We start from the raw sequence: 25,512 nt of genomic DNA, 5'->3' as shown, positions 1-25,512 counted from the left end.
TCTGTACAGTCAGAGTGGGAGGAGGATTTGCCCCCCACACATGCGCACACTTGGCCGTGTCTGCAGACGTTTTTGGTTGTCACAACTAGGGGGATGGGTGCTACTGACATCGAGTGGGTGGAGACCAGGGATGCTGCTCAACATCCTACAGTGCACAGGACGGCCCCACAGCAAGGAATGATCCGCCCCACAAGCCGCTAGTGCTAAGGTGGAGAGACCATGCGATAGAGCATCACGAGGCAGTGCAGTCTGGTCCGGGAAAGTTGAGGGCTGAGAAATAGGACTTCGGGACCTCACACCAAGTTTCTCTCCACCTTGTTTCTCTGGACAGGCTCCTTCGGTGACCCAATCACTGCAGTCATCGCTCCCTTCTTCCTCCCCAAGTGCGAGAATCTTGAATTCTGGATCTTAGAGCTGGAAGTAAACTCAGGAGATCATCTTGTTCAGACCTGTCACCTAAGGTAGTGCTTCTCAAACTTTACTCTGCACGCACATCCCCCGGGGATCTTGTTAAAATGCAGATTTTGACTCAGCGGACCTGGGCGGGGCCTGGAATTCTGCATTTGTAATCAGCTCTGGTGATGCAGACCCCACTAGTCCCTAGACATCATTCTGGTTATCAAACATAAGGAAAGGTCCCTACTTCACAGATGATGTGCTTGAAGTCCATTAAAGATGACACACTTCAGGGGGCTGGCCCGGCCCCATGGCCAAGTGGTTAAGTTCACGCGCTCCGCTGCAGCAGCCCAGGGTTTCTCTGGTTCCGATCCTGGGCACGGACATGGCACCGCCCATCAGGCCATGCTGAGGTGGCACCCCACATGCCACAACTAGAAGGACCCACAACTAAAAAATGTATGTATACAACTATGTACCAGGGGGCTTTGGGGAGAAAAAGGAAAAATAAAATCTTTTTTTTAACTTTTTATTGAGATTATGATAGTTGACAATCTTGTGAAATTTCACTTGTACATTATTGTTTGTCAGTCATGTTGTAGGTGCACCACTTCACCCTTTGTGCCCACCCCTCACCTCCCCTTTCCCCTGGTAGCCACTAATCTGTTTTCTTTGTCTACATGTTTAATTTCCACACATGAATGGAGTCATACAGAGATTGTCTTTCTCTATCTGGCTTATTTCACTTAACATAATACCCTCAAGACCATCCATGTTGTTGTGAATGGGACGAGTAGTATTCTATTGTGTATATATACCATATCTTCTTTATCCAATCATCAATTGATGGGCATTTAGGTTGCTTCCACGTCTTGGCTATTGTGAATAATGCTGCAATGAACATAGGGGTGCATGGGACTTTTGAAATTGCTGATTTCAAGTTCTTTGGATAAATACCCAGTAGTGGGATGGCTGGGTCATATGGTATTTCTATTTTTAATTTTTTGAGAAATCTCCATACTGTTTTCCATAGTGGCTGCACCAGTTTGCATTCCCACCAGCAGTGCATGAGGGTTCCTTTTTCTCCACAACGTCTCCAACACTTGTTACTTTTTGTTTTGGTTATTTTTGCCATTCTAATGGGTGTAAGGTGATATCTAAAAAAAGATGACACACTTCTCCCAGGTCACTCAGCTAGAAATTCTGAAAAGAAATCAAAAAAGAGACTTCTGGACCCTCACACTCCTGCCCCCACAGCAGTGCTTCCCGAGGGACTGGTCTTTGGAATCCCAGTCCCCTGAGGTGGGACTTCCCGATTTCCTTAAGCACAGAATCCACTCTTTTCCGTGGGCACCCAGCAGCCTCCTGCAGGAACACTATATCCCGGAAGTACCGGAAGTGCATCACCACCGCATGCAGATCTGCTTGTTCTCCCCAGCTCCTTAACTATTTGAGACTCCTGCCCCATGGAGCAACTCAGCACTTGGCAAGTCCCTGGAGAAAGCTCCTTGTGGACCACGTATGTAGACCACCCACAGCCATTCCTGGCCATGCCCTAGTCTTTCTGGGGGCAGACTAAAGTTTGAGAAGTGTCAGAAAAGGAACGCTGTTCATCAAAAGGAAGCTAGCTCCAATTTCCCCTTGAGTTCGTGTCGGCAGGACACAGGTGGAAGCCCCGAGTGAGTGTGTGTGTGCAGTGGACATGGAGCCCCGTAGAAGGGACGTTCTACTACCAGCGAGCGTCCTCTGGACTCAACCTGTCAGGGAGCCTGTGGGACAAGAATTTATGTATGTGTTTTCAATTTCTCTGACAGAAAATCTGTTTGGATTGAGGACGGCTGTTTAATCTTTGAAATATGTGTTCCATAACAAACGCTGGAATCACACAGAAATTGCTCCCTTCGTTCTGTGAGCCAAACCCTGACTAAAGGGGTTTGGAAATCCCCACAAGGTGCTCTCTGCTTATTGCTCATTCGCAAAGAAAAAACCATTTCTTTAATGAAATGCAATGTTGAGGAACTGCCAAAAATAGATGCTCCCTATCTGCTTTCACATATGGTAGCTTCTTTCTAGCCAATTAACTCCCAATGAACTGGGGAAGCGATGCAACAGCAGGCACGCCAGGCTCCCCCATGCTCGCTGGAGTGCGTTGTCTCCAGAGGACATGGAAGTTTCTACTCCTGTCTCAACTCATGAAAGCCCAGGAAGAAGCCTGCCTGACCCAGACATTTATCTGCAAGGCCATTCTGGTGAGCTCTAGCTAAGCTCCCAGGATTCAAGCTGATGGTTAGTCTCCTTTCACACAAATCCTGTCGTTCATTCTCCCCTCTAGTTTTTAACTACATCACGTTGAAGGGAAATATCCATGGCCTTCAAAAGGCTGGTCTTTCATGAGTTTTACTAAGGAGACTTATTTCTACATTAGCATCATGCCAGAGAGATTTTTCTGTCTGGGAGTGGAGCGGGTATTGAGTTCTACATTGTCTGAAAATAAGCAAGTTACACGGTCTTGTGTTTCATGAACTTTTGCCGCCAATTTTGCTCATCAATAGTCCCGAACCCACGCATATTGACGCTTTTCTGCTCTGCAAGCCGATGCAAAGCCACAGAGAAATGGAATTTCCTACCAAGTAGTTTCTTTTCTGATAATTTCCCATTAATTTGGAGTCAGAGAGAAGTTTTTTTTTACATCCCTTAAGAGATCTGAGTGTTTGTTTTGTTTCCTTTTGATTTTCTGGAAAAATGACTGCAGAAGAGTTGGAAAGAAAGGCAATTGGTTTGCCCAATCTGTGTTTACTTTTAGGGGTCTTATAATTAAAGTATAATATGCCTTTTAACAACACAAAATTAATTTCCAATCAAAGCTACTGGGAAGGCTTCATAACATGAGAAGATGATCATATCTACCATTTGCATGGTCTATTCCATGTCAAATGCTCTGCAGATTATCTCATTTAATTCTCATAGCCATGCCACTGGTCAGGAACAGTAGCTCACTCTACAGAGATGGGGAAACCCAAGCTCAGAGAAGTTCAATGCCTTTGACAATGTCACACAGCCAAGTGGCAATGGGGCTGGAATTCAAGTGCAGTCCTATAGGTGTTGAAGTCAGTGTGACTCCATGAAAACTCAATACTGAAAAGATTGTTGGTTCTCTTCGCTCTTAGGATACCATTAGACCATGGAAGTTTCCAGACATGGCTTTAATACCACTGATATGCCAATGGCTTGTCTGATGTGCCAACAGTTGTCTCCAACCCTAACGATTCCCCTGAACACTGGCCTTGAATGTCCAAGAGATATCGCCAATGTAGCACTTCCAAAATGGAGCTCTTCACCTCATCTAGCCTTTCTCAGTAAATGGCAACTTAGTTGCACCATTTTATATCCACTCCACCAGCAAATCTGTTGGCTCTACCTTGGAAATAGATCCAGAATTCAAGAACTTCTCTGGGACAAGCCTCCATCATAACTCACCTATTTGCAATAGCCTCCTAGCCAGATTCCTGGCTTCCAGTCTTGCTATACAACAGCCGGAATGGTTTGTGTATAATGCAAGTCAAATCATGTCATTCCCCTCAATTCCATGTCTTTACCTGGCCTGTGGTCTGGCCCTACAAAGCCCTGAAGCATCTGCTCTTGTCTACCCTCCCCGCAAAGGAAAAACCAAACCACCTTCAAATACCCCCACTCCCTCAACACCACACATCCTGCAGCCACTCACCCCTGAGCAGGCGAGGCCTGTTTCACCTCAGGACATTTGCACTTGCGGTCCCCTCTACTGAGGATGATCTTCCCCAAGCTGTCCCCAAGGCTGACTCCCTCTCCCAATCAGAGGGGACTCCTCTCACTGCCTCTTCTGAGTCAAAGGTATGCGGCATTCTTTGTGCATTTTCTTCCCCAAACTTTCTGTGCAGTTGAAAATTTCAAAATAAAAAAACTGGTGAGGAAGGATATAATTCAAACCCTTGTGGTTCCCAAAGTAATAGATAAAAAATTTTCCATTGACAGAAAGAATAAATGTTAGACCACTGCCCACGCTGTCCTCCCCAGCATCTATGGACAAAGCCGACACACAGAGGGCCTGGGCACAGTGGCCCTACCCCATCCTTGGATATTTATAGCCCCAGTCTGAATTTCTATTTGACTGTCACGCACCAGGCTAAGAACAAGGGATTTTAAAGCTGTCCAAGCTGACGTCACAATGTTGCATGCCAATCTTAAGAAGGGGCCTTAACTTCACCAGACCCTTCAGTGGTCAGCGGAATCGGGTTTCCACAGGTTCCACTGGGTAGAAACCCGCTGTGAAATCAGCATCTCTTCCGTTTACAACATGCTTCTCAAGGACTCAGCGTGTGTTTTATTTTTAAAAACAGAGTTCAAACACTTAGTTTTTAATAAGGTGCCAACGTTTACACAGAGTGTTACAATTGAAAAAACAAACCCACATTGCTATGTGGTCGTTCCAACACCAAATGCAAACAGATCTCATAAAAGTCACACGTAGGCTCGTTCCCAGCACACCTAGGACGGCAAATCAATGGTTATTACCACACTGGCGAAGACGGAGTCTGGTTAATGTTGCCCAAGTTAGATATGCAGGCTCCCCCTCATGTAAATCATTTCAAAGGTTAGAAGCTGAGTCTGATAAAACCCTGCCCACGCAAAATTTAAATGTAGGTATAATATTCCAATTATGTAATTCAATAGCTCTCCTCCTTGGGTTTCTCATCTTTTCCAGCTCAGCATCTGATAATGAATACTGAGCAGAATTTGCACATGTTGATAATCTAAAGTAACCAGTTCTCACCTAAGTGAAACAAACTGCTCAAAATTTTCCAGTTTCTGTGATGACTTAGGGCCAAAAACGTATCTACTAACATGTCTTCTCCTTTGTCAGGCCTCTGGGAAGCACTGAATACAGAAATGTGAGATCACCTGGTTCTAAGTAACAGCAGACACTGACTACTGATTTGCTTCTAGCACATTTACCTTTCCCTAAAAGCCACTGGCACATCTGCATTCCCAGGGGAGGCTCTGAAAAACACTTGCAAGAAATTTGCGTGTCACTTTCAGGATACTCTTTATTTGGTGTCATCCTTCTACAACACATTTCCACAGTAATTGAGAGGGGGAGCAAGAAATAGGTTGATGTGTCTCATTACAGAACTCTTTTTCCATCACGTAACTATGTTTATTTACATCAAAAGCTGATTCAGAAAGAATCCAGAAAGTTCTACAAATGTCTAGAGCCTGGAAAAGAAAACACATTCTTCTGAGAAATGTTTATTTCACCTCCACATCCCAGTTCTACTCGTCTTGCTCATCAGAGCATCATGTAGAATGCGTGAACTTCTACATTTGGCTACAGCAAATACTTTCAAGCATCCCTGCCCACGTACATTTACGAGAAAGTCTGACAAAGCTCAGCAGCACGTTCCCCAGGAAGTTTGTCTGAGGTCTCAGGCCGGTGGATGAGTGGACCCCATGGCTGTTAGGGCTCCAGGGGAGGAAGGCAATTGTCTCTGGCAATCCCCACTGCAAACTCCCCCATCCTTGACCTTAACCTGCCTGTCTGACCCTGGCCTTCTGTTGAGGAGAGCCTGAACCCCACGACAATTTACAGCTTCAACTCGTGATGGAAAACAAGGTTAGGTTATTTAAGTCAAGTAATACTCCCAACTGTTTCCCGTGATGTCACGGACATCTCTATGCTAAGCCCTGGGGAGAAGGACACAACTCCCCTCGGTGACCTTGGCCCAGAGTAAACTGTCCCCTCATCTCTCCCCTGCCTCAGCTGGCGGCGGAGGCAATTCTGTGGTTTCACTGACCTTTGGCTAGCTGCTCACTGTTCTGTGTTCCCTTCTGAAGCTCTTTGTTTCAGCTAAAAGGGTGTCCTGGATTATACAAATCCAGGCTATGACTAATATCTTTTGGGAGGCCCCGTGGGAATGAGAGGGGAACTACATGAAGCGGTCTTTAAGACTTTTTAGGATTTAAAGTCCAGGAGAATATCCAGCTTCACTTGCACATGTTCCATGGAAACCCCAACAACAACATTAATATCAGGATCTGTTACTCGATGCTTACATGCTGCGAACGAGGACGAACTTCAATCTATTATAGGAGCAAAGATTACATTCTCTCCTATTGACTGCTATTTCCACCCTGAAGTGGCCCTTTGATATTGTTTTGGAGGGGGCCAATTACAGAAACAAATTCTCCATCATTCGTTAGCATGATCTGACTTAAACTTTTTTAACCCAGAGAACACATCAGTATATTTTCTTACAGCAACTAGAAGTTTCACAGACACCCGCCTGTAGCTAGGTTTTTATCCAAAATGAACATTTTTATTAGGGCTAAGAAATGACAGATTCTGATTGGGAGTTCTATATCAAATCTGAAAGAAGGAGTGGGGGGCCATAAGGTTAAAAGAGCGTTCAGAGGGGTACGACGAGAGAGAGTAAAGAAGACAGGAAAGACAATGGCAGGGACACAATGATGGCATCCAATACAGCAGACAATATTCCCCTCCCAAAGACCAATTCCCCTTCCTTATTAAGAGAATCTAAATTTCGTTCAGAGAGTAATACACCTAGCTGAAAATCTTCCTTCCCAGATTCATAGACAGCTAGGGGCACCATGTGACAGAATTCTAGCCAGTGGACACAAGCATCTCTGGGAAAGCTCTGCTGTCCTGATGTGGATACCATTCCTTGTCACCTGCCTCTTCCTCCCTTTTTGCTTAGAAGGCAGACATGATACCCAGCCGTTCAGAAACCATCTTGTGACTATGAGGCAATAAGCCAAAGGACAAAGGGTAAGGAAGGTTGGAAAAAACACCAGAAGAGTGTGGGTCCTTGATGACGTTAGAGAGACAGTTCTGAGTGCCCGCCCCCAGCTTTCTTATTCACCTCTTCACTGTTGGGTTTTCTATTATTTGAAGCCAAATGCACACCTGATACAGCAATACCCAATGATGAGATTGAAAACGATGAGGATGACGCAGTGGAAAGGGAAGAACAAAGACTAAAGGGAAGGGCAAGTGGGCTGAATCTTGCTCACACAGATCATACGGCAGACCTGAAAAATACAGCCGAACTCCTTCCTGCAGAAAAGCCGGAAGTCCTGACTAAAAGAATAAATGTATCATCAAGTTCAACACAAAGATGCCCAAAGCTCAAATTGGCTGTCTACAATTTAACTCTGTCCTTCTGTGCTTTGATTGCTAGTATGAAAGTGCATGCTCATACATTAAAGCTGGACGTTTTGCACCCTATAGAGAAGAGAATGGAAGAGATTTAGAGTCAATTTTGTATTTCTCTTGCAATCCATTTGGAGGAGTTCCCACTGAGAACTCGTACGCCTCACCCTCCCAGCAGCCGTATTTAATAAGATCTGAGAGGAAAAATAAGTAGTAACACTGGGTAGCCTGCTTTGACTCTTGCATATGCTATTTGGAAATTAAAGCACATTTACAGCAAGCTGGAAGCATATAGGATATGGCCCATGGAGAGTGCTGTTCTGATCCATATTTAAAGATGCACAAGCAACAGCAATAAATAAATGAAGCAAACACAATGGCAATGCAAATCAATGATCGGATGTGTATACCCTCAAAATAAGGATGAATGTCTTCGTATGGGAGGAAATACAGTGAAGCACTAAACGCTCCAGCAGTTTGTCGTGCAGTCCCACGATGCTAGTCTTTGCATAGAGAAATGATTTCTTCATACTCATCATAGCAGGTGACCCTGATGTTGGCTCAGAGACTGATGACTAAGCAAAATAACAGGCTGAGAACAGGAGCAAGAAATGGGATGGTCATGAGTGAAACCACTGGCATACTTGCAGCTTTCACTATGTTCAAATTTAATTTCTTTTTCTTTTCCAACAAAGTAAGTGCAAATATCTTTAGTCTGATTCAGTAACATAGCAGCAAAACTTCAGGAACCAATAAATAAGGACGCTAACATGCCAACACCCTTTGCCTTTGGGACTCAAAGCTTCATAAGCATCAGCCTCAAGCAGAAGGGGCAAACATTTCTTGACTCAGCACGTGTGTTCCATGTCCTTGTACAAACCACATGGTTTACATCCACCCTCATGCCCCCATAGCAGTTAGTAAACTCATTAAGAAACACAGCTTGAAACTCATAAGGGGTTAAAGCTATAAAATACCTACTCATTGATGTATTAAAAAAAAAAAAGTTTCATTCTCCTTCCCTTCCTTTCAAACAAAGCTTTTGTTTCCACTGCCTACAGCGCATGATCGCATGATCGTTCATTAGGATAATAACATATCATTTGTTTCTTTCTTTTAAAATGACACAGTTGTTGTGTTTTCCTCAAAATAATTGCCACCTTGTTTCTAATTAAACATGATGGATTCAGGGTCCTGGTTTGCCATCTGGGCCATATGTCTCAGAACATCCTTTTTCGTGATGATCCCAAGAAGTCTCCTGGAGAAGAAACAAAAGAGAGAAAGGAGGTCAACCATGCAATGCCGACCCGTGCCTGTCCCTAAAGCCCAGTGCCTTTTCCATCTGAACACACAGAGACAACATTTCCCAGCCTCCCTTGCGGCTGGGTGGGGCAACTGAGTGAGCTCTGGCTGGTGGGGTGTGGGTGGAGGTGACCGATGCCCCTCCCAGGTCACCCACACATTTCCTTACACTCTCTCATCTGCCCACTAGAGGCAGAGGAGCCAGTGATGGATTCTGAAATCACAGAGGATTGACGTAGAGGCCACCAGATTCAAAGACCTAAGTCCTTGAGTGACTGTGTGGTGCAGAGCCCACACCTGCTGCTACACACACTGGATGTGACACAGGAGAAAAAAAATCCACCTTCATTGTGTTAGGCCACTGAGACTGCAAGCTTGTTTATTATGGCAGTAAACCTACGATGACTAATACACTCTCCTAAATCTCAAGACTATAATCAATTAAAAAAGGGCTTATGAAAGCCGTTGTTAACACTTGGCCACACCATGGAAATTCCAAGTATAAGGTATTTTAAGTATAAGATAACAATTGATTCTATCTTAAATCTACCTTACTGGAAGGGTAAAGTTTGACATTCATCTCTGACCATATATGTAAATTACCTCTTCTTCCAAAATTCCATTGCTTTCAACTTACGAAAACAACCCACTTATCAGGGTCCCTTATATAGGGCCACCTAGACTGTACATTGTATAACTCCAGGGAGCACTGTTCACAAACACTACAATGTAAATAGTGCCCCCTGGATTATGCAGTACTCACGTGCACAAGCAAAATGGGGAAAAAAGGTAGAAAGCAGGATAGAATTAGAAAGTCAACATGCAACCCTCAATGTAATAATTAGTTTAGTCAATAATTATCAATGCATTCCAAAAACATTGTGTAAATGGTTGCTGGAAAACAGAAAATTCACACAGTCTCAAAGTATCCCTTCACAGATTACAAAGAAAAATGTCCCTTTATAGTGGAGGACTCTGGCCATCACCACCTCATCCAAGTGATGGAGCGTATCACCAACAAAGTCAGAAAAGCTGACGTGATGACATCATCTATGTTGGAATGTTGCCAAAAACTACTTACACCAAATCAAACCATAAGGAAGCAATCAAACAAATTCAGAATGTGAGACTACTGGTCTGGACTCTTCAAAAGAACTCTATGTCATAAATAACAAACAAAAAAGGCAAGGAACTGTTCTAGACCAAAGACTAAAGAGGCAAAACAACCAAACTCAATTTGTGAACCTTGAAGGAATTCTGGATTGAAATTTGATATGAACTGGATATTGAATGATATATTGAGTTATTGTTAATTTTGTGTAATTACAGTTTAGGGGGTATGTCAAAGAAAGTCCTTACTCTTATAAGATGTATGCTTCTTTCATAATTGCCAAAACCTGTAAGTAACCAAGATGCCCTTCAGTAGGCGAAGGGATAAATAAACTGTGGTCCATCCAGACAATGCAATATTATTCAGCACTAAAGAAATGAGCCATCAAGCCAGGAAAAGACATGGAGGAACCTTAAATGCATATTACTATGTAAAAGAAGCCAACCTGAGAAGGCTATATACTGTGTGATGCCAACTCTATGACATTCTGGAAAGGCAAACCTATGGAGACAATAGAAAGATGAGTGGTTGCCAGGGGTTAGAGGGGAGGGAGGGATGAACAGGTGGAGCCCAGAGGATTCTTAGGGCCGTGAAACTATTCTTAGGATACTGTAATGGTGGACACATGTCATTCTCTATTTGTCAAAACCCATAGAATGTATAACACCAAGGGTAGCCCCTAATGTAAACTATGGACCTTAGTTAATAATGATGTACTGAGACTGGTTCATCAATGGCAACAAATATAACACACAAAAGCAAGATGTTAACAACAAGGGAAACTGAGGGGACAAGAGAGGGTAGACGGGAACACTCTGCACTTTCTGCTTAATTTTTCCATAAAGCTAAAATTGCTCTAAAAAATAAAGTCCATTACTTAAAGAAAACAAAATCCTTGAGGGGGAAAAGCGGTTGCCTGAAGGAAGAGGGGTGGTGGTGCGGAAGGAGAAAGCCAGGAGCTGCTTTTTCTTCTAGCTGTTTGCAGCTACCTGACTTTAACCACATTCATATATTACTTTAAATACATTTCTACAATTTATCAAAATGCAGTAAAATGAAGATGCCCCATAAAACACAATGCTATTATACGAAATTTGCCAAACTGAGCCCGAGTCCTGACTTAGTCAGTTCGGGCTGCCATAACAAAGCCCCACAGACTGGGTGGTTATCAACAGAAATGTACGTTCTCAGAGTTCTGGAGCCTGGACGACCAAGATCAAGGTGCTGGCAGGTTTGGCTTCTCCAGAGGCCGCTCTCCTTGGCTGCAGACAGGCCACCTTTTTGCTGTGTTCTCACAGGGCCTTTTTCTCCGTGCAAGCATCCCTGGTGTCTCTTCCTCTTCTTATAAGGACACCAGTCCTATCAGATTAGGGCCCCATCCTTAGGACCTCATTTAACCTTAATTACCTCCTTAAAGAACCCATCATCAACTACAGCCACTTTGGAGCTTAGGCTTCAACATATGAATTTGTAGGGGACACAATTCAGTCCATAACAGACCTTCAACTCCCCTTAAAATCAGACAGGAACGGTTGTAAGGTGAGCAGCTTATACCTATAATACGCCACTAAGAAAGCTGCGCTTATGAGAGGAACGGGAGCCGGTGTGAGCAGTTCGGGCCACAAAGCTGTGTTTGTACACACTAGCAAGGGGCTCCACTGCTGGCAACTGCCAACTAGCGGGAAGTCTCCCAGCTTAAACCGCTCTTCTGTCCTCTTTGCCATTTATTGTCCACCTGAAAGCCTGGATCAGGACATTCCCCTCTAGAATATCTGGGTGACACCACTTAAATTGCATTATGCCCATATTCCTTAGTAGACAAGCTCCTTGGCTTTTCTACTTTTTTTTTTTTAACACTTTTTGAGCCTTCTCCAGTTCTCAGATAGATGCTCAGTAACATGTTGATTAAGCCAATGTTGCTTTGAAAAAAATAAGACTTGTTAGGGTTTGCAGAGTGATGAGAACTCTAGTATAACACACACATACACCCCCCTACGCACCCCTCCCATATCTCCAAGGCTGGTTTTTGTTTCCTTATCTTCACCCTGGAGACACTGTCAAAAGATCAGGCCCTTGCCTAAAGCAGTCTCGACAAGCTCCTCTGAAAGCCCTGCAACTATAATGTCTGAAAGTCAAGCTGGTTACAAGGGTTCTGGGGAAATAGGAATTCAGGAGCTGCCTTGAGTTTGGGCATAAATTGTGCCTTGCCTGCGACAATAATCATTGCAAAAAAAGAAAGCTGAACATCCACCCAGGAGGAGGCAACATCAAATCCAGCAGGGTACCTTAGTGGCGTGAAATGGCCTCTGTGATTTAAATCAAGTGTTTGAACTTCCAGCCCCTTGGGGTAGCAGTTCAAGTGCATCTGGTGAATGAGAAACGGCTGATCTAAGACCATGAACATAATTCAGATTAGAGCAACTGGGCTCTTCTGAGAAGGCCACCCTATCCAAGGCCCCATGCCCACCTAGCAGGGCTTGGGGAAAGCTGACGCCATCTCCCCTGCTAGCTTTTCATTTCTAGAGCCTCCTAGGGAAAAACCCACCCAAATTCGCTTTTAGCCACTGGAGGCTTCCTCGACTCAGGCATCATGGGGACAATGACTTCTTTGGTTCCTGATCTGGTTTCATGACTACCTTGGACCCCAGGCCCTGAGAAATCCTGCAGATGATGCAGGTCAACAGGACGAGCTGGGGCTCTCAGCCGCAAGCAGAGAAGGCACATGGCGACGGAATACATCAAAAACACGAGCTGGCTTGAGACGTGCCTGCCCTGGCTGAAAGCCCGAGGAGATGAAAGGCCCTCAAACCGGGATCCCTTGCCAGCACTAACGTATCAGCATCTGTGTTTGTTTAAAATATGTAGAGCGAGAGAGAGAGTGCGATTTTGTTTTCTTGCAGAACATTCGGAGCCAATTTCAGCACCCAGATCTTCATAGGAAAACCTCATGGGGCTCCATGAGGTGTAAGCGGGCGTTAAGGGCAGAATTTCCTGCCAGAACTGGAAATTCCAATGATAACTGACATTGGATTATTGTTTTAAAGGAAAAGAGAAACTGCTATACACTTGAGACGACATGGTGATCACAGTGGTATTTATGTCGAGCACTGGAAATTCAAGCACATAAATGGGCTTCAGCGTTTTACAAAGCGGAGTCCCCCGACCAGCAGCAGCACCTGGGAGCTGGTTAGAAATACACATCCTCGGGCCCTCCCAGACCCGAGGGCTCAGTAACTGCGGTAGGGCCCCACACTCTGGGCCCCACGCTCTGGGCGTAACCTGGAAGTTTAAGCCTCTGGGGGATTTTGATGCACACTCAAGTTTGAGAACCACCGAGTTCCTTTAAAAATCACCAGCAGAAATGCTCTCTAGCCTCAAACATTTATTCTTTATTCAGTGCCCGCCCATGTGCAAGACACCTACCTCCCTAGCTGCAGTGAGAGCTGAGGACACCTGTCCTGTCGGCTAGTTCTCTGAGTCAATATGTGAATTCAACCCCTTGTAAGAGCCCTGGACCACTGTTACTAGGACAGTAGGGAGAAAGCTGAATGATTAAGGACTGCTCATTTGGCTGTTCATGGGCACCCCGTCCAGGGTCGCTCAGTGGCAGCACTCGTGATATTTGGGGCCGGATGATTCTTTGTTACAATGGGGGCCGTCCTGTGCATTTCAGGGTGTTGAACAGCATCCCTGGTCTCTTCCCACTAGACGCCAGTAGCATCCCTTCCCTCCAGGTGTGACACCCAAAATCTCTGGGAGGCAAAACCACCCTGGGTTGAGAACTGCTGGGCTAATATGGAGAGTGTTGGCTCTGGAAATGTAAACTATGTTAGAGAGTTAGGCCTCTGGATTCTCTAAAGGCCTAAACCATATTTAGGGTACGAATGTCTCCATAAGCCATACCCTACCTCCCACCCCCACCTATAAAGGAATAAACTGGGCAGACAGCCTAGGTTCTGGCCTACCCTGACAGCCAATCTCTCCCTCCACTCAAGCTTGTGAGGCCATGGAATTTGGGGGGTGGCTCTGAAACCCAAGAATGGCCCTCAGGGCACTGCACCTCTCACACCATCATGAACCTTTGATCTTTGCAGCGCTGGTTTCCTGCTTGGCAATAACACAAAGCAAAAGTAATATTGCCGTGGCAGAGACAATGTCATGGGGCCACCAAATCTCTCAACTCTCCGACAATGTTTGCTTTGAAAACGTGAAGTTGTTTCAGAGTGACATACTAGGAAACAATCTGAGCATAATGTGAACTTCATATTTGCTTACGGGTGCTTTCAGCCAGGACAAACTCCAGGTGAACGCAGAAAGCTGCCCCTGGCTGACCCAGGAGCGTAGGGGTACACAAAATGCTCGCAAGCCACAGCCCTCATGACACCCACTTCCACAAGCCAACTTCGGGGCGTTTACAAGGTGAAGTGCCATATTTATTGTCAAATTGATGTATTTCTTAATCATTTAACGTAAAAATGGTACAACTGTATTTATTAGATTCCCATTTCTTCTTTGTAATGTGTCACTGAAGAAGTTTTTGAGTGTTGTGTGCCTAACCCTATTTTTCTCCTAAACCCTGTGATTTTCATTACTCCTTTTTGCATAGCGCCATGATTTTGAGGAACGCATATGTCACGTTATAGCAGAATAGGCTCCACCCTCTCCCTGGTGGGTGGCAGAAAAGCAGCCCCAAGCCCTTCTCCTTTGGCTCCTCCCCTTTTTGACTCAACCTTCAGCCTCAGGCCACACGGCAGCCCCACCTGGAAGCATCTCCACCTTCCCAGGCTGCACTGGCTGCCCCTGGGCTAAGTTCCCAAAGTTCCCTGTCATTTCCTCCTCAATGTGCTGGCCACAACTTCTGACATCCCTTACCAAGTACTGGTCCACCCCAGCTGACCACAAGTCCCTTGAGGACTGAGACTGTGGCTCACTCATCTTGTTCTCCCAGAGTCTGGCCACAGCACACCTCTGTCAACACTTATCCGGCCACTTACCCACTCCGTGTCACCAGGCACTGCCGGAGCCCCAGTTTCCGGAAGATGTCTACCACCGTCTCCATGGGGGTGTGGTCCGTGACCGTGAAAGGGCTGAGGTTTAGGACACGCCGCAGCTTCAGGGGGTGTGGGCTGTTGGCCGGTAGCTCAGGGGGCTCCTCTGTGAAGTACATGATGGAATTGCTCACGATGCCTTCCTGCCTCTGTCTGGCATTCTCTAGAATGGGCGAGCAGGAACAATAAGCCACACAAAAATCACTTGCTTAGCAACTCCCACCACCCCACAGCCACAGGAACACACGTCTTCCCTCTGCCCGCATCCTAGAATCCCACAGAAAAGGGGTTCAGAGGGCAAACTCCACACTCCTAATGATGGGCTTCAGCCAAACATCTGTGAAACTGGCCTCTCTCTCAAGCTAATGCTGGGCAAGAGTCCCCTCCCTGTGACCCGATCATTCATTGCCACAGTCTGGAAAGGTGAGCCTGACCAGGATGGCTCCTTTGGGGGAACACACTGCTTTCTTCTGGACTGCAGGGCACCCAGAGGCCCAGGGCCCTCCGCCCTTGCTTTCCGAACACTCCCTCACCTCTTCATGGGCTGACATTTGACGTGACAAGAAACCTCACTTAGCTGTCCAATGACCTTAATACACTGGGGTTTTTACAAACTAACTTATAACTGGCCCAATTGGCATTATGGATCCTGAAAGAAACAAGAAACCAACAGGACCATCCTAGGCTCACAGCCCAGAAATGAAGCTCAATCCCAAATAGAACCCTTGGGACCAAAGAAATAACGGAGAAAAGCCATATCCCCCCCCCCAACTTAGCTCTCCTCTCTTAAAAATGGGCCATTCTGTAGATTTCTCAAAGAAAGATAGTAAAATTGTTATGGCAACAATTAGCCTATTTCTATCTGTAGGCAAGGCCATGTGAAAGAAAGCTGAAGCAAAGAAGGCTAGCAGGAACTCATTAGAAATACAGCTTTCTGCAGGACTAGAGACCCAGGCTATTTTAAGTCACACATGAAATAAATCCATCGCTCTCAAGATATTTCTCCAAGGCGATTTTCCTTCTGTTGGAATTTTAATCTTTCTTTTGGTTCATGGGAAAAGGTTAGGAAAAATGTACAGTGAAGCTGCCTTAAAACGGATCCTGGTGTCTATAATACGTTTCTTGCCTTCTCAAAGACTACTATTCACCTATATTGTTCTTTGAAAAGTAAAATTCTAACTGCCTGCTCGGAGGCCATTTACTGCAATCGAGTACTCTAATGGAAAACCGACGCACTCGGGGTCGGGCTGAGTTTGAAAAAGGGTCTCTGTTTAAAAGAGGAGCAGAGGACCTGCTGGGCAAATGCCTGCACGCTATGTGGGTCAGGTTAAACCCAGTCACATCAAAAGGGATATGATTCAACCACAAATACCAGCTGACAATGATGCACAACGTGTTTTCAAACATGGACGCTACACGATACACACGGCACACTTCTCTCCTAAAGCAAGATGGTTCCATCCTGAAGCACAAGGTGGGGAGGTAACAGTCAACACATACTTATATGCTCATTTTCATAGACCGACATTCTCCAGCAGTGTCACGTAACAGGAATCCCATCTATTTTGACAATCAGGTGGAACGTCAGGATTGGATCAAGCCACAAACCTCAATCAAGAACTGATCACATGGATTTGCTGAACCCCTCATAAAACCAAATACAACTTAGGAAACTGTCAATCGACTTGTTGAAATAAATAACAAGATTATACTTCCTCTGCATCTACTGATCGGGTTAGAAGCCCTGCTTCTAACAGCAGCTGGTTCAGTGAATTCTTGCTCACCAGTGCATTCCCAGGACCTGGACAGTGCCTACTATACAGTAGACACAAAGCAGATATTTGCCACACGCATGCGTGACTCAATCAATCAACAAGTGAAGGAATGAGTGACCAGGCCTACTGAATGTCAGTGTACTTGGTTGTGCCTGCCATGTGGAGCAGAGCCCATTTCACGTAGGAGGCATTAGGAAGGGGAACCCGTGAATTATTCACTGCTCAACAAGAGCTGAAAGCATCAGCTGGGTTCCGAGCTAGAGATCCAAGAGGTGCTCCTTGCTACTCTAAGAGTGGCAAGTGCCGCCCTCTCCAAAAGGGCTCTGCTAGGCCACTTTGGAACGCTACTATAAAGACTTATCTTAAAGCTTTGAACTTTGGGGTGGAGGTGCTGTGTACAGGCCAAAAGGTAGAGAATGGAAGAAGAACCAGCAAGAAAGCTCTTTGCATCTCTCTATTAGGGTGAACCATCTACTCCCAGTTTGGACAAGAAATCTTCATCAGTCACCAAAATGCCTGCAGTAAACTACAGCATGTAAGTAGCAACTGGCTACTGTCATGCCTGTACGCCCAGCTCCTAAGAGAACCAGCACATGGTGAATGTGCAAGAAATATCTGTGCATGAAAGGATAACCAAGTCCTCCCCCAGGGGATGATCCAGTGCTGCGAGAGCACAGACTCCCGGAGCACAGGGACTCATGGGAGCCTGTGTTAGGAAAGAAACCCCCCCAAAAAGCCCAATGTTTACATGTGTAAAAGACCATAAAAGACAAAAATGAAATGCACCAAATACTAACCATGGCCTTCAATGGTATTGAGAATGTGGGTGCCTTCTTTAACTTCTCTTTTGCTTCTGATTTTCCCAATATTCTATGAGTACTACTTTTACTTTAAAAAACAAAATAAACTTCATTTTTAAATGCTTAGATCAAGTAGTTAAACTGTTTTTAAAACTGTCTTTATTTTACTTTATTTTTACTGATTTTTTTTTTTGAGGAAGATTAACCCTGAGCTAACATCTGTGCCTATCTTCATTTTATGTGGGACGCCTGCTGCAGCACTGCTCGATGAGCGTGCTAGGTCTGCGCCTAGGATCCAAATTGGCGAACCCTGGGCTGCTGAAGCAGAGTGCATGAACTTAACCACTACGCCACAGGGCCAGCCCCCTAAAACTGTCTTTAATGTAGGAGGTTTGTTGTATATTCTACCAGAACTGGCATCTGTGGCCACAGCTTCTGAAAAATGATGCACATTTCTGAGTACCTGCTAATGTTATTCAAGTTGACATTCCACTTTCTAGCAGCAATATGATCATAATGCCAGGTGCAGAGAGGGTAATTAAGAGAGTGTCGGTAAAGTGAATTTCACAAACTATGATAGGCCAAGAAATTTAAAAGACTGGAAATAATCACAAATCCCATAAGCTATTACAGTGGCTTTAGAGCAGGTTTTCAACTGGGAGCAATTTTGCCCCCACCCTCAGGGGACATTTGGCAATATGTGAAGACATTTTTGGTTCTCATAACTGGGGGATGGCGTTGCTACTGGCACCTGGTAGGTAGAGACCAGGGCTGCTTCTAAACATCCTACAGGGCACAGGACAGCCCCTCCCAGCAAAGAATGATCCAGCCCCAAATGTCAACAGTGTTAAGGTTGAGAAAGCCTACTTTGGAGTAACTATGCTTTTAGAGAGGTGATACTCTACATCCTGTTCATTAAAAATGCTCCCATAAGGGGCCAGCCTGGTGGAGTAGTGGTTAAGTTCGCATGCTCTGCTTTGGCAGCCCAGGGTTTGCAGATTCAGATCCTGGGCGTAGACCTACACAATGCTCATCAAGCCATGCTGTGGTGGCATCCCACATACAAAAAATAGAGGAAGACTGACACAGACGTTAGCTCAGCAATGATCTTCCTCAAGCAAAAAGAGGAAGATTGGCAACAGAAGTTAGCTCAGGGCCAATCTTCCTCACCAAAAAAAACAAGCTTCCATAAAATGGATGTAATTAACAAGAAAGGTTAAAATGGAAAATTGGAAGCAACTATAGTGGTGGTTAGTACAGAGATGATGTGATAAAAAAAAGTAAAAGCTATTTAGAAGAAAAAGCAGATTACTTTATGACAAGTTATAGCTTACTAAGGCATGGAGAAGTCCCTCTGTATATGTTTTAATCCCCAGGAGAAAGAAGCAGATGACACCACTGTTCTCCAAGGCCTACTCCAATAATTAACAGCCCTCCCAGAAAAAAACCTCTTTATCCCTAAATAGCCTGTCCATCAGATCTGACACTTCTCCTCTTGTTCAGTCCTGGACATGGATCCTGTTCTGCAAGTAAGCATCTTCCACATGCTGGAGAATCATCATTAAATCATCCACCAGACGAAAAGAATGAGAGTTCCCTTAACTCTCGCCCATGACTCTAACTTTCCATCCCTTTAATCATCTTTGCGGCTTCCCACTGAGTCCTCTCTGAACCCGTCCTCGCTTAATTGCAGAACTCAAAACCAGAAGAGCCTGAGCCCCGCTGAGCACAGGCAGAGCCTCAATCTGCAAACAGCACCAAAGGGTAAAGTTCCATCTACCACGAATCTGAACAACGGTCCCAAACAGCCCTACCCTTTCGGGGGTGACGGGGAAGAGGTCCGCATTACCTAGGGGTTGCTACGATCACTCTCTAACAATGACAACGGCTATGGTTTGGCATGCCAGGAATGCATTGAAAATAACAAAACATTTTTAGCTTCATGTGAGCAGTTGCTACAATTTTAAACATGATGTGTAAGAAAAATCCTTATTTGCCTCATTACCATTCTTTTCCTCTCCAAACTGTCTTGGATCTATCTATCTATAATCTTTGCTCCTAATTCCCCTGAAAGTTGAACTGGCATGGGATAGTTACTAGCTAAATGCTAATATCATATTTCTATATTCACAAAAAGGCATATAATTCCACAATACAGGTCATGAATTTCTCCGCCGGAATACGGGGACTCTTCCTTTTCCACAGGTCAGGAAGACAGCTTTTCTGATTGCTCAGAGCAAAACACTCCTCGCCTTTCCACAAACCATGTAAATAGCAGCTTCAATACTGTACTCATCTGATGGAAAGCATATAGGTATGATTTACACGGCGTGTTGCCTCTTCAGACATTCCAAACATAGCTTCCAGGAGAGCGCCCACTCGGCAAGCTTACATTTCTTCTCTAACCGGTTGATGACAATTACTGCTTCCCACTTGATTACAGTAATGGGTTTCAGCAAAATTAGGAAGCTGTCTCTTAGCAGGTGTGCCTGGAGCTACACAATAGGTAATGGATTCCGTGACATTTATTACTTTAGTTTTTAAATTTCAACCTTTGCTTAAAAGATTTTAGAGGTTGAATACATTTTTTAAAGGCTGCTGATTATATTATTTTAAAACAAACCCAACCCTCCTTACACAGCTTTTTTAAAAATCTCATTATTTATAAGGCAATATTTATGCCTAAAGGACCTACCTGTTAAATGACAAGACCTATAATAAAGAGAAGCATCGCTGAGCAGTGAAGCACAAACGTGCTATTGTGTTTAAAAACACAAAATCCGTTGCTGTTTTGGGGGAGGTAACTATGAGCAACAGGCTGAAATTAGAGGATATAGCTTATCTAAACTTATTTTGATAAAGCCTCTGATGAAGTATACTCTAAAGATATTTTAAAAGCTATTTAACATCATGAAGAGGTTTTAGAAATTCAAAGGGAGAGCCTTAGAAAAAGTCAACAAAGGCCAGGGATAAGCAGTGGGCTGTCTGGTGAAGGTGTGTGCCCAGCGGGGCCTACTGCAACTGTACCCGGGCAAGCCCCACGGGCAAACTGCATGAATACACAGGAAGACGGCACACAGAGGAAAATCGTCAAGCACACACAAGCCATGTCGTGGGCCCGAGCCCATGAGATGCTGGGATGGTGTCCAGATCGCAGGAGCAGAGTGCCGAGGCCGCTCTGCTGGTCCCTGCCCTGGCTGCGTCAGAGGTCTGCTGGGACTCCACCCGGAGGGAGCCCTCTGAGGCTCACTGCGCCTCCAACGACTCACACCCAGACCCTGGCCTTGGGAATCCTTCTACCTCCCGCTCTCCTTCCAATACAGTCACCCCTAAGCTGATGGAGCCCGCAGGCTTGCTTCTCTGAGCCACCTGTCTCTGGGACACTCCTCCTGGGCATCATCCCCTCTCTCCTCTCCCAACTCAACTGCCTGCCCCTCAGCCCAGCTAATTTCAGTTAGCACAAGAAGAGAAGCATCACACGGGACTGCCTTGACATCTGCTCGTTAACCCACGCGGGCCTGGAACTGGTGGAATCAGACATAATGTCATAAAGTGAAGGGAAAGGCTTGTGCGGAGCCCAGGGAGGCAACTGAGGATAAGCACTCACAGGCTAGGACGGTAAGCCCGCCTGCCAGTCCGTCCCGGAGCCCGGCTTGACCCAGGCCAGTCCAGGCTCTCCCACCTCCTCCTCCTCAGCTTCACCCCAAACTCCCTAAAAGGCAGCAGTGGCAGCGGCTTGCCTCCTAGCGACAGTGGGGCCCAGGTGGCTGCTTGCAAACGTGGCAGTCATTTTCCAGCCAAGAATGCCTCTCCCAGGACACTGTTCCTCACGGTCTGACTTGGGGGCCAGCAGCATCAGCATTAATCGGGAGCTTGGGAGAAATGCAGTCTTGGGTCTCATCCCAGACCCACTGAATCAGAATCTGCATTCTAACTAGATCCTCAGGTGATCTGAATATACATCAAAGTGTGTGAGGCCCTGGCTTAACGCCCTCTGACTTTTGTACATTCTCTCTCACGTCTTGGAGAATTTGGGGGGTACAAAGGCTGCCATTCATCTCTAAGTAAAATGTGAGTTTCCCTCTCTTTACTCACTTATTGCTAGAATCAGTTCCCTCCTCTGGGCAAATCCAATGAGGCGTTCAGAGTCCCTGGAGACCACCACGGGGAAGCCATTGTAGTCGGTCTCCTTGATGAGCGTCTCCACATCCTCGACGGTCATGCTGTCCTGGGTGAGCACGGACAGTGGTGGCTCTCCCCGCCGCGGCCGCATGACGTCAGTGGCCAGCGTGCGGTGGGTGAACTCGTCCTTCACGTCCAGAAATGGGTACCCGTTTAAGTGGATGTGGGCCTCATAGATGCCTTCTTTCCCAAAGGCATCAGCCACCCACTTGCTGGTCACAGCTGCCGCCATCAGGGGCACAATGTACTCTAGACCACCAGTTAATTCAAACATGATGACCACCAATGACACCGTCATCCTGGTAACTCCACCTGCAGCCAGAGAGAGGAATGAAATTCCAAAATGCAACTCCAGGCCCTCAAGAGGGCATGAATCGTGGACATTGACAAGCTGGCTATAAATGCTCTTGACCTGTTCCAAGGAGACAGTCCTACGTGCTGCCCATGCTCAGACCTCTGGAACAGGGGCAAGGCTCTCTCAAATAGAGCCGTGGTCAGGGAGCCCTAAGTCACATATGACTGGGGTGCCCTTCTCCAGTGAGGGACAACTGGGTTGTCTATTCACCCAGGACCACATGCGCTGCTTTCTGGTGAGTGGATCCTATGTGGACTATGCAGGTTTCTGACTCAGCAAGTAGGGCTGTCTTCCAGAACGCCAGAAGCTGGAAAACTGCAGAGATTCTTTGGGGCTATAGGCAGGAGAGGGACCCACCCTTGTGTCCCTTGATATTCAAAGGGAGAATCCATACCAACTCCTAATCTTCCAATGAGCTGAAACCAGGGTTTCTTGACCTCAGCACTAGGAACATTTGGGGCTGGATTGTTCTTTGTTGTGGGGCTGTTCTGTGCACTATAGGACGTTTAGCAGCATCCCTGGACCCCACCCACTAGAGGCTAGTAGCACCCTCAAGGTGTGACATCCAAAATGTCTCCTCCATTGCCCAGTGTCCCTAAGAGGCAAAACCGCCCCCAGTTGAAAACCACTATTCTAGATGGTACAACTGCAACATGGTAGAGACTCCATCAGCCCGGGTCCCTGAATGACTGAGCGGAGAAAAACCCTCTGCTAATTCACATTATACACACATTACACATTCACATTACACACACACACAGAGTTGATTCTCATTATCTGCAGTGGTTATGATCTATAAAGTCGCCAAACACTGAATTAGCAAATACTGAGTCACTGCCCTAGAGCAAAGATAAGGTTAGGTTTCTGCAAGCCTCTGGTCACAACATTTTTGTCAACCATTCAACGCAAAACCTTATTTTATGTGTGTTTCTGTTTAAGTACATCGCATTTAATATATGGAATTGATTCATTCACACTGAACTCACGGCCAACAGCACTGCAACTCATGCCTAAATGGAGCTTCTCTAGCACACGGATTTTCCCTGAGGCACACCCCAGCCCTCTCGCCCTGAGGAACACTAGACAGCACTTTGGCACTACACACAGAGGCCATTTTAAACAGCAAAATCATTAACAAAAGGCACAAAAATGCAAAAACCATGGCACTGAATAGACCACACAAAGGACAGTCATGTGCAGTGTAAGAGCTGAAACAAGAAGGTGGGCCCTCACCTTGTTCAAGCTCAGCTGGTAATGCACATGTCAGACACCTCAAATTTTCTACCACTCTGCACATGTCTGAGAATGACTGTGAAAGCACCACAAGTACTGATTTAGGGGTTACCAACAAATTTTAGCAAGCAGGCAGCTTCCCAAATATGGAATCCACAAATAACGAGGCTGGACCACACATCATGAGCGAGATAGAAGCCTCGGTGTGGTAAGCCAGTGAGCATGAGGGCTTTACTTGTTACAGCAGCACAACCTTGCCTATCCTGAGAATGCAAACACGCAAGTCCATGCCTTCCTTCTTGCCAGTCCATAAACCAGATCAGCCTTTGTGGTCAGTCTCTCACACCTTTCTTGCAACCCCTGCTCCCCCATCTGTGGCTGTACCTAGGCAGGCTGCAGCTCCCACCATTGCGTAAAGTCCTGGGGTGACACAGTCTGCTCCGGGCCTGCACCAGTTCCTGAAGATGATCCAGTCATGATGATGGTAAGCCAGCTGCTCCACGCCGATTCCCACCATCCTGCCCGCCATTGCTCCCACAGCCATGCTGGGGATGAAGAGGCCCGACGGGATCTCCAGGGAGCACAGAGGGAAAAGAAGCATGAGGGAAGGAGTCTGAATTCCCGCTTCCTCACCCCCAGTATACAGTACCCCCTCAACGACCTTGCATTTTGCTACAGTCTTCAAAGGAGGTGCCAGGCTTCACAATAGGTCAGCTGGGGAAGGTGGGACAAATGATGTCACCTGCTTAGTCAGTCAGATCTACTGTGACTTGGAGAGAACACAATTTTACACTTTCATTTCCTCTCCTTCAAAAGCTGGCCTGGTTTGCCTGTTAAGGATTAAAAAATGATAAGCCCCACTGCAAATAACATTCAAAGTGAGCATCTGTCACTAGAGATACTCACCACTCTCCCTCTCCCCTCATGCGTCATTCAGATTAGCTTTTAAAATTAAATGTCAAGCCACAGCATGAAAATGGAAAAGAAGGGCCTGCGCCTGTTCACAGGAAAAAGAAAGAAGCAGAAAGCAGCAGGGCAGCTGCCCTGGGTCTTCCAAACAGCTCTGCACGGGCTCGCTGCCCCCTCGAATCTACCGCGGCCAAACACCTGTCAGAGATGCGGCAGTTCCCTCTGCCTAACAAAGTGCATTTTCCAAAAGTATTCTGAATGTTTTCAAGCCAGGTTAGAGGCAGCAAAGAAATGACTATGTAAACTAAAAGATCTTGGTAATAGTGTGTTTTGTAGTGTGAAAATACATTTTAATGTATCTAGTGATCAGACGTGTGCAACAGAACACGTGCGACTCTCTCTGTTCACGGAGATGGCATGTGACCTCGACCCTGAGGGGAGCTGCATTTATGCCCACCCCAAACTGTCATCGATCTGAGGACTGAAGTGGATCTTTAACCAAATGCCAGGTAAGTTTGGATCCTTGAGTGTGATTTCTAGAGTTTGGGACATTCCTGAGGAAATGGTTCCTTTCTGAGCTGCCCCTTGTCCCACAGTCATTTAATCCCTGTAACTTCAAATAGACTTCTCCCAGCAGGGACAGGAGATGCTGCTAGCGTCTTCCTCAGTGAGAAACAAGTCCCTCTGCTGGCAGATGATGAGTCCGACAGTCAGCTGTTTAATGAAGTCCACGCAAGCTCGTTCTTACAGCAAAAATTCGGGTTTGTGTTTGACCATTACACACTCGTGTACACCCTATACAGTTTCTTAGACTTTTTTAAAAGAAACAAATCATAAAAACACCACACAGAAAGCAATAGTGATGTACACAATGGGGGTTCTAGAGGATTCGCAATGTTCTGCTTCTGGTCCTGGGGGCTGGTTACACAAGCGTGTGTGTTTTGTGAAAGTTCACCAAGCTGGACATATCTCTCTATAAAGGATATACTCTGAGCCTTAGCTTCTTCACTTATAAAAGGGGATTAAAATCTCTATTTCATAGGCTTGTTGTTTATCAAAAGCATAGTTTCTTGTTGATTAAAAGAATTCAAGTGCTCAGCATAAGAAAACATTCAGTAAAGGTCAGGTCCCCTTCTCCTCCCATCGCAATTTCATTTTGGGGGGTAGGGTGCCATCGCCAGAAAGACATGGGTT

The 25,512-nt window shown here is 45.8% G+C and overlaps 1 protein-coding gene across 15 annotated transcripts in view; it reads right to left on the bottom strand.

Annotated features, from left to right (window-relative positions):
* Positions 1-5,462: 5,462 nt before the first annotated feature.
* The window catches only part of CLCN4 (chloride voltage-gated channel 4), a 68,424-nt gene continuing 48,374 nt past the window's right edge, over positions 5,463-25,512 (bottom strand). For 14 of the 15 annotated variants that reach the window (XM_023634112.2, XM_023634113.2, XM_023634109.2 and 11 more), the window contains 4 exons: positions 23,794-23,980; positions 21,735-22,133; positions 15,011-15,227; positions 5,463-8,861 (listed from right to left, as the gene is read on the bottom strand). In XM_023634112.2, the coding sequence (XP_023489880.1) occupies positions 8,771-8,861; positions 15,011-15,227; positions 21,735-22,133; positions 23,794-23,980 (894 nt within the window). In that variant the 3' untranslated portion in view covers positions 5,463-8,770. The remainder of the gene's footprint in view (positions 8,862-15,010; positions 15,228-21,734; positions 22,134-23,793; positions 23,981-25,512) is intronic. The other variant, XM_023634115.2, reaches the window with a different exon arrangement.

Source organism: Equus caballus, chromosome X (assembly GCF_041296265.1).
Source record: "Equus caballus isolate H_3958 breed thoroughbred chromosome X, TB-T2T, whole genome shotgun sequence".
Lineage (NCBI taxonomy): Eukaryota > Metazoa > Chordata > Mammalia > Perissodactyla > Equidae > Equus > Equus caballus.
Note: the sequence above shows the minus strand (reverse complement) of the source record. Positions and strands in the feature narration are given on the sequence as shown.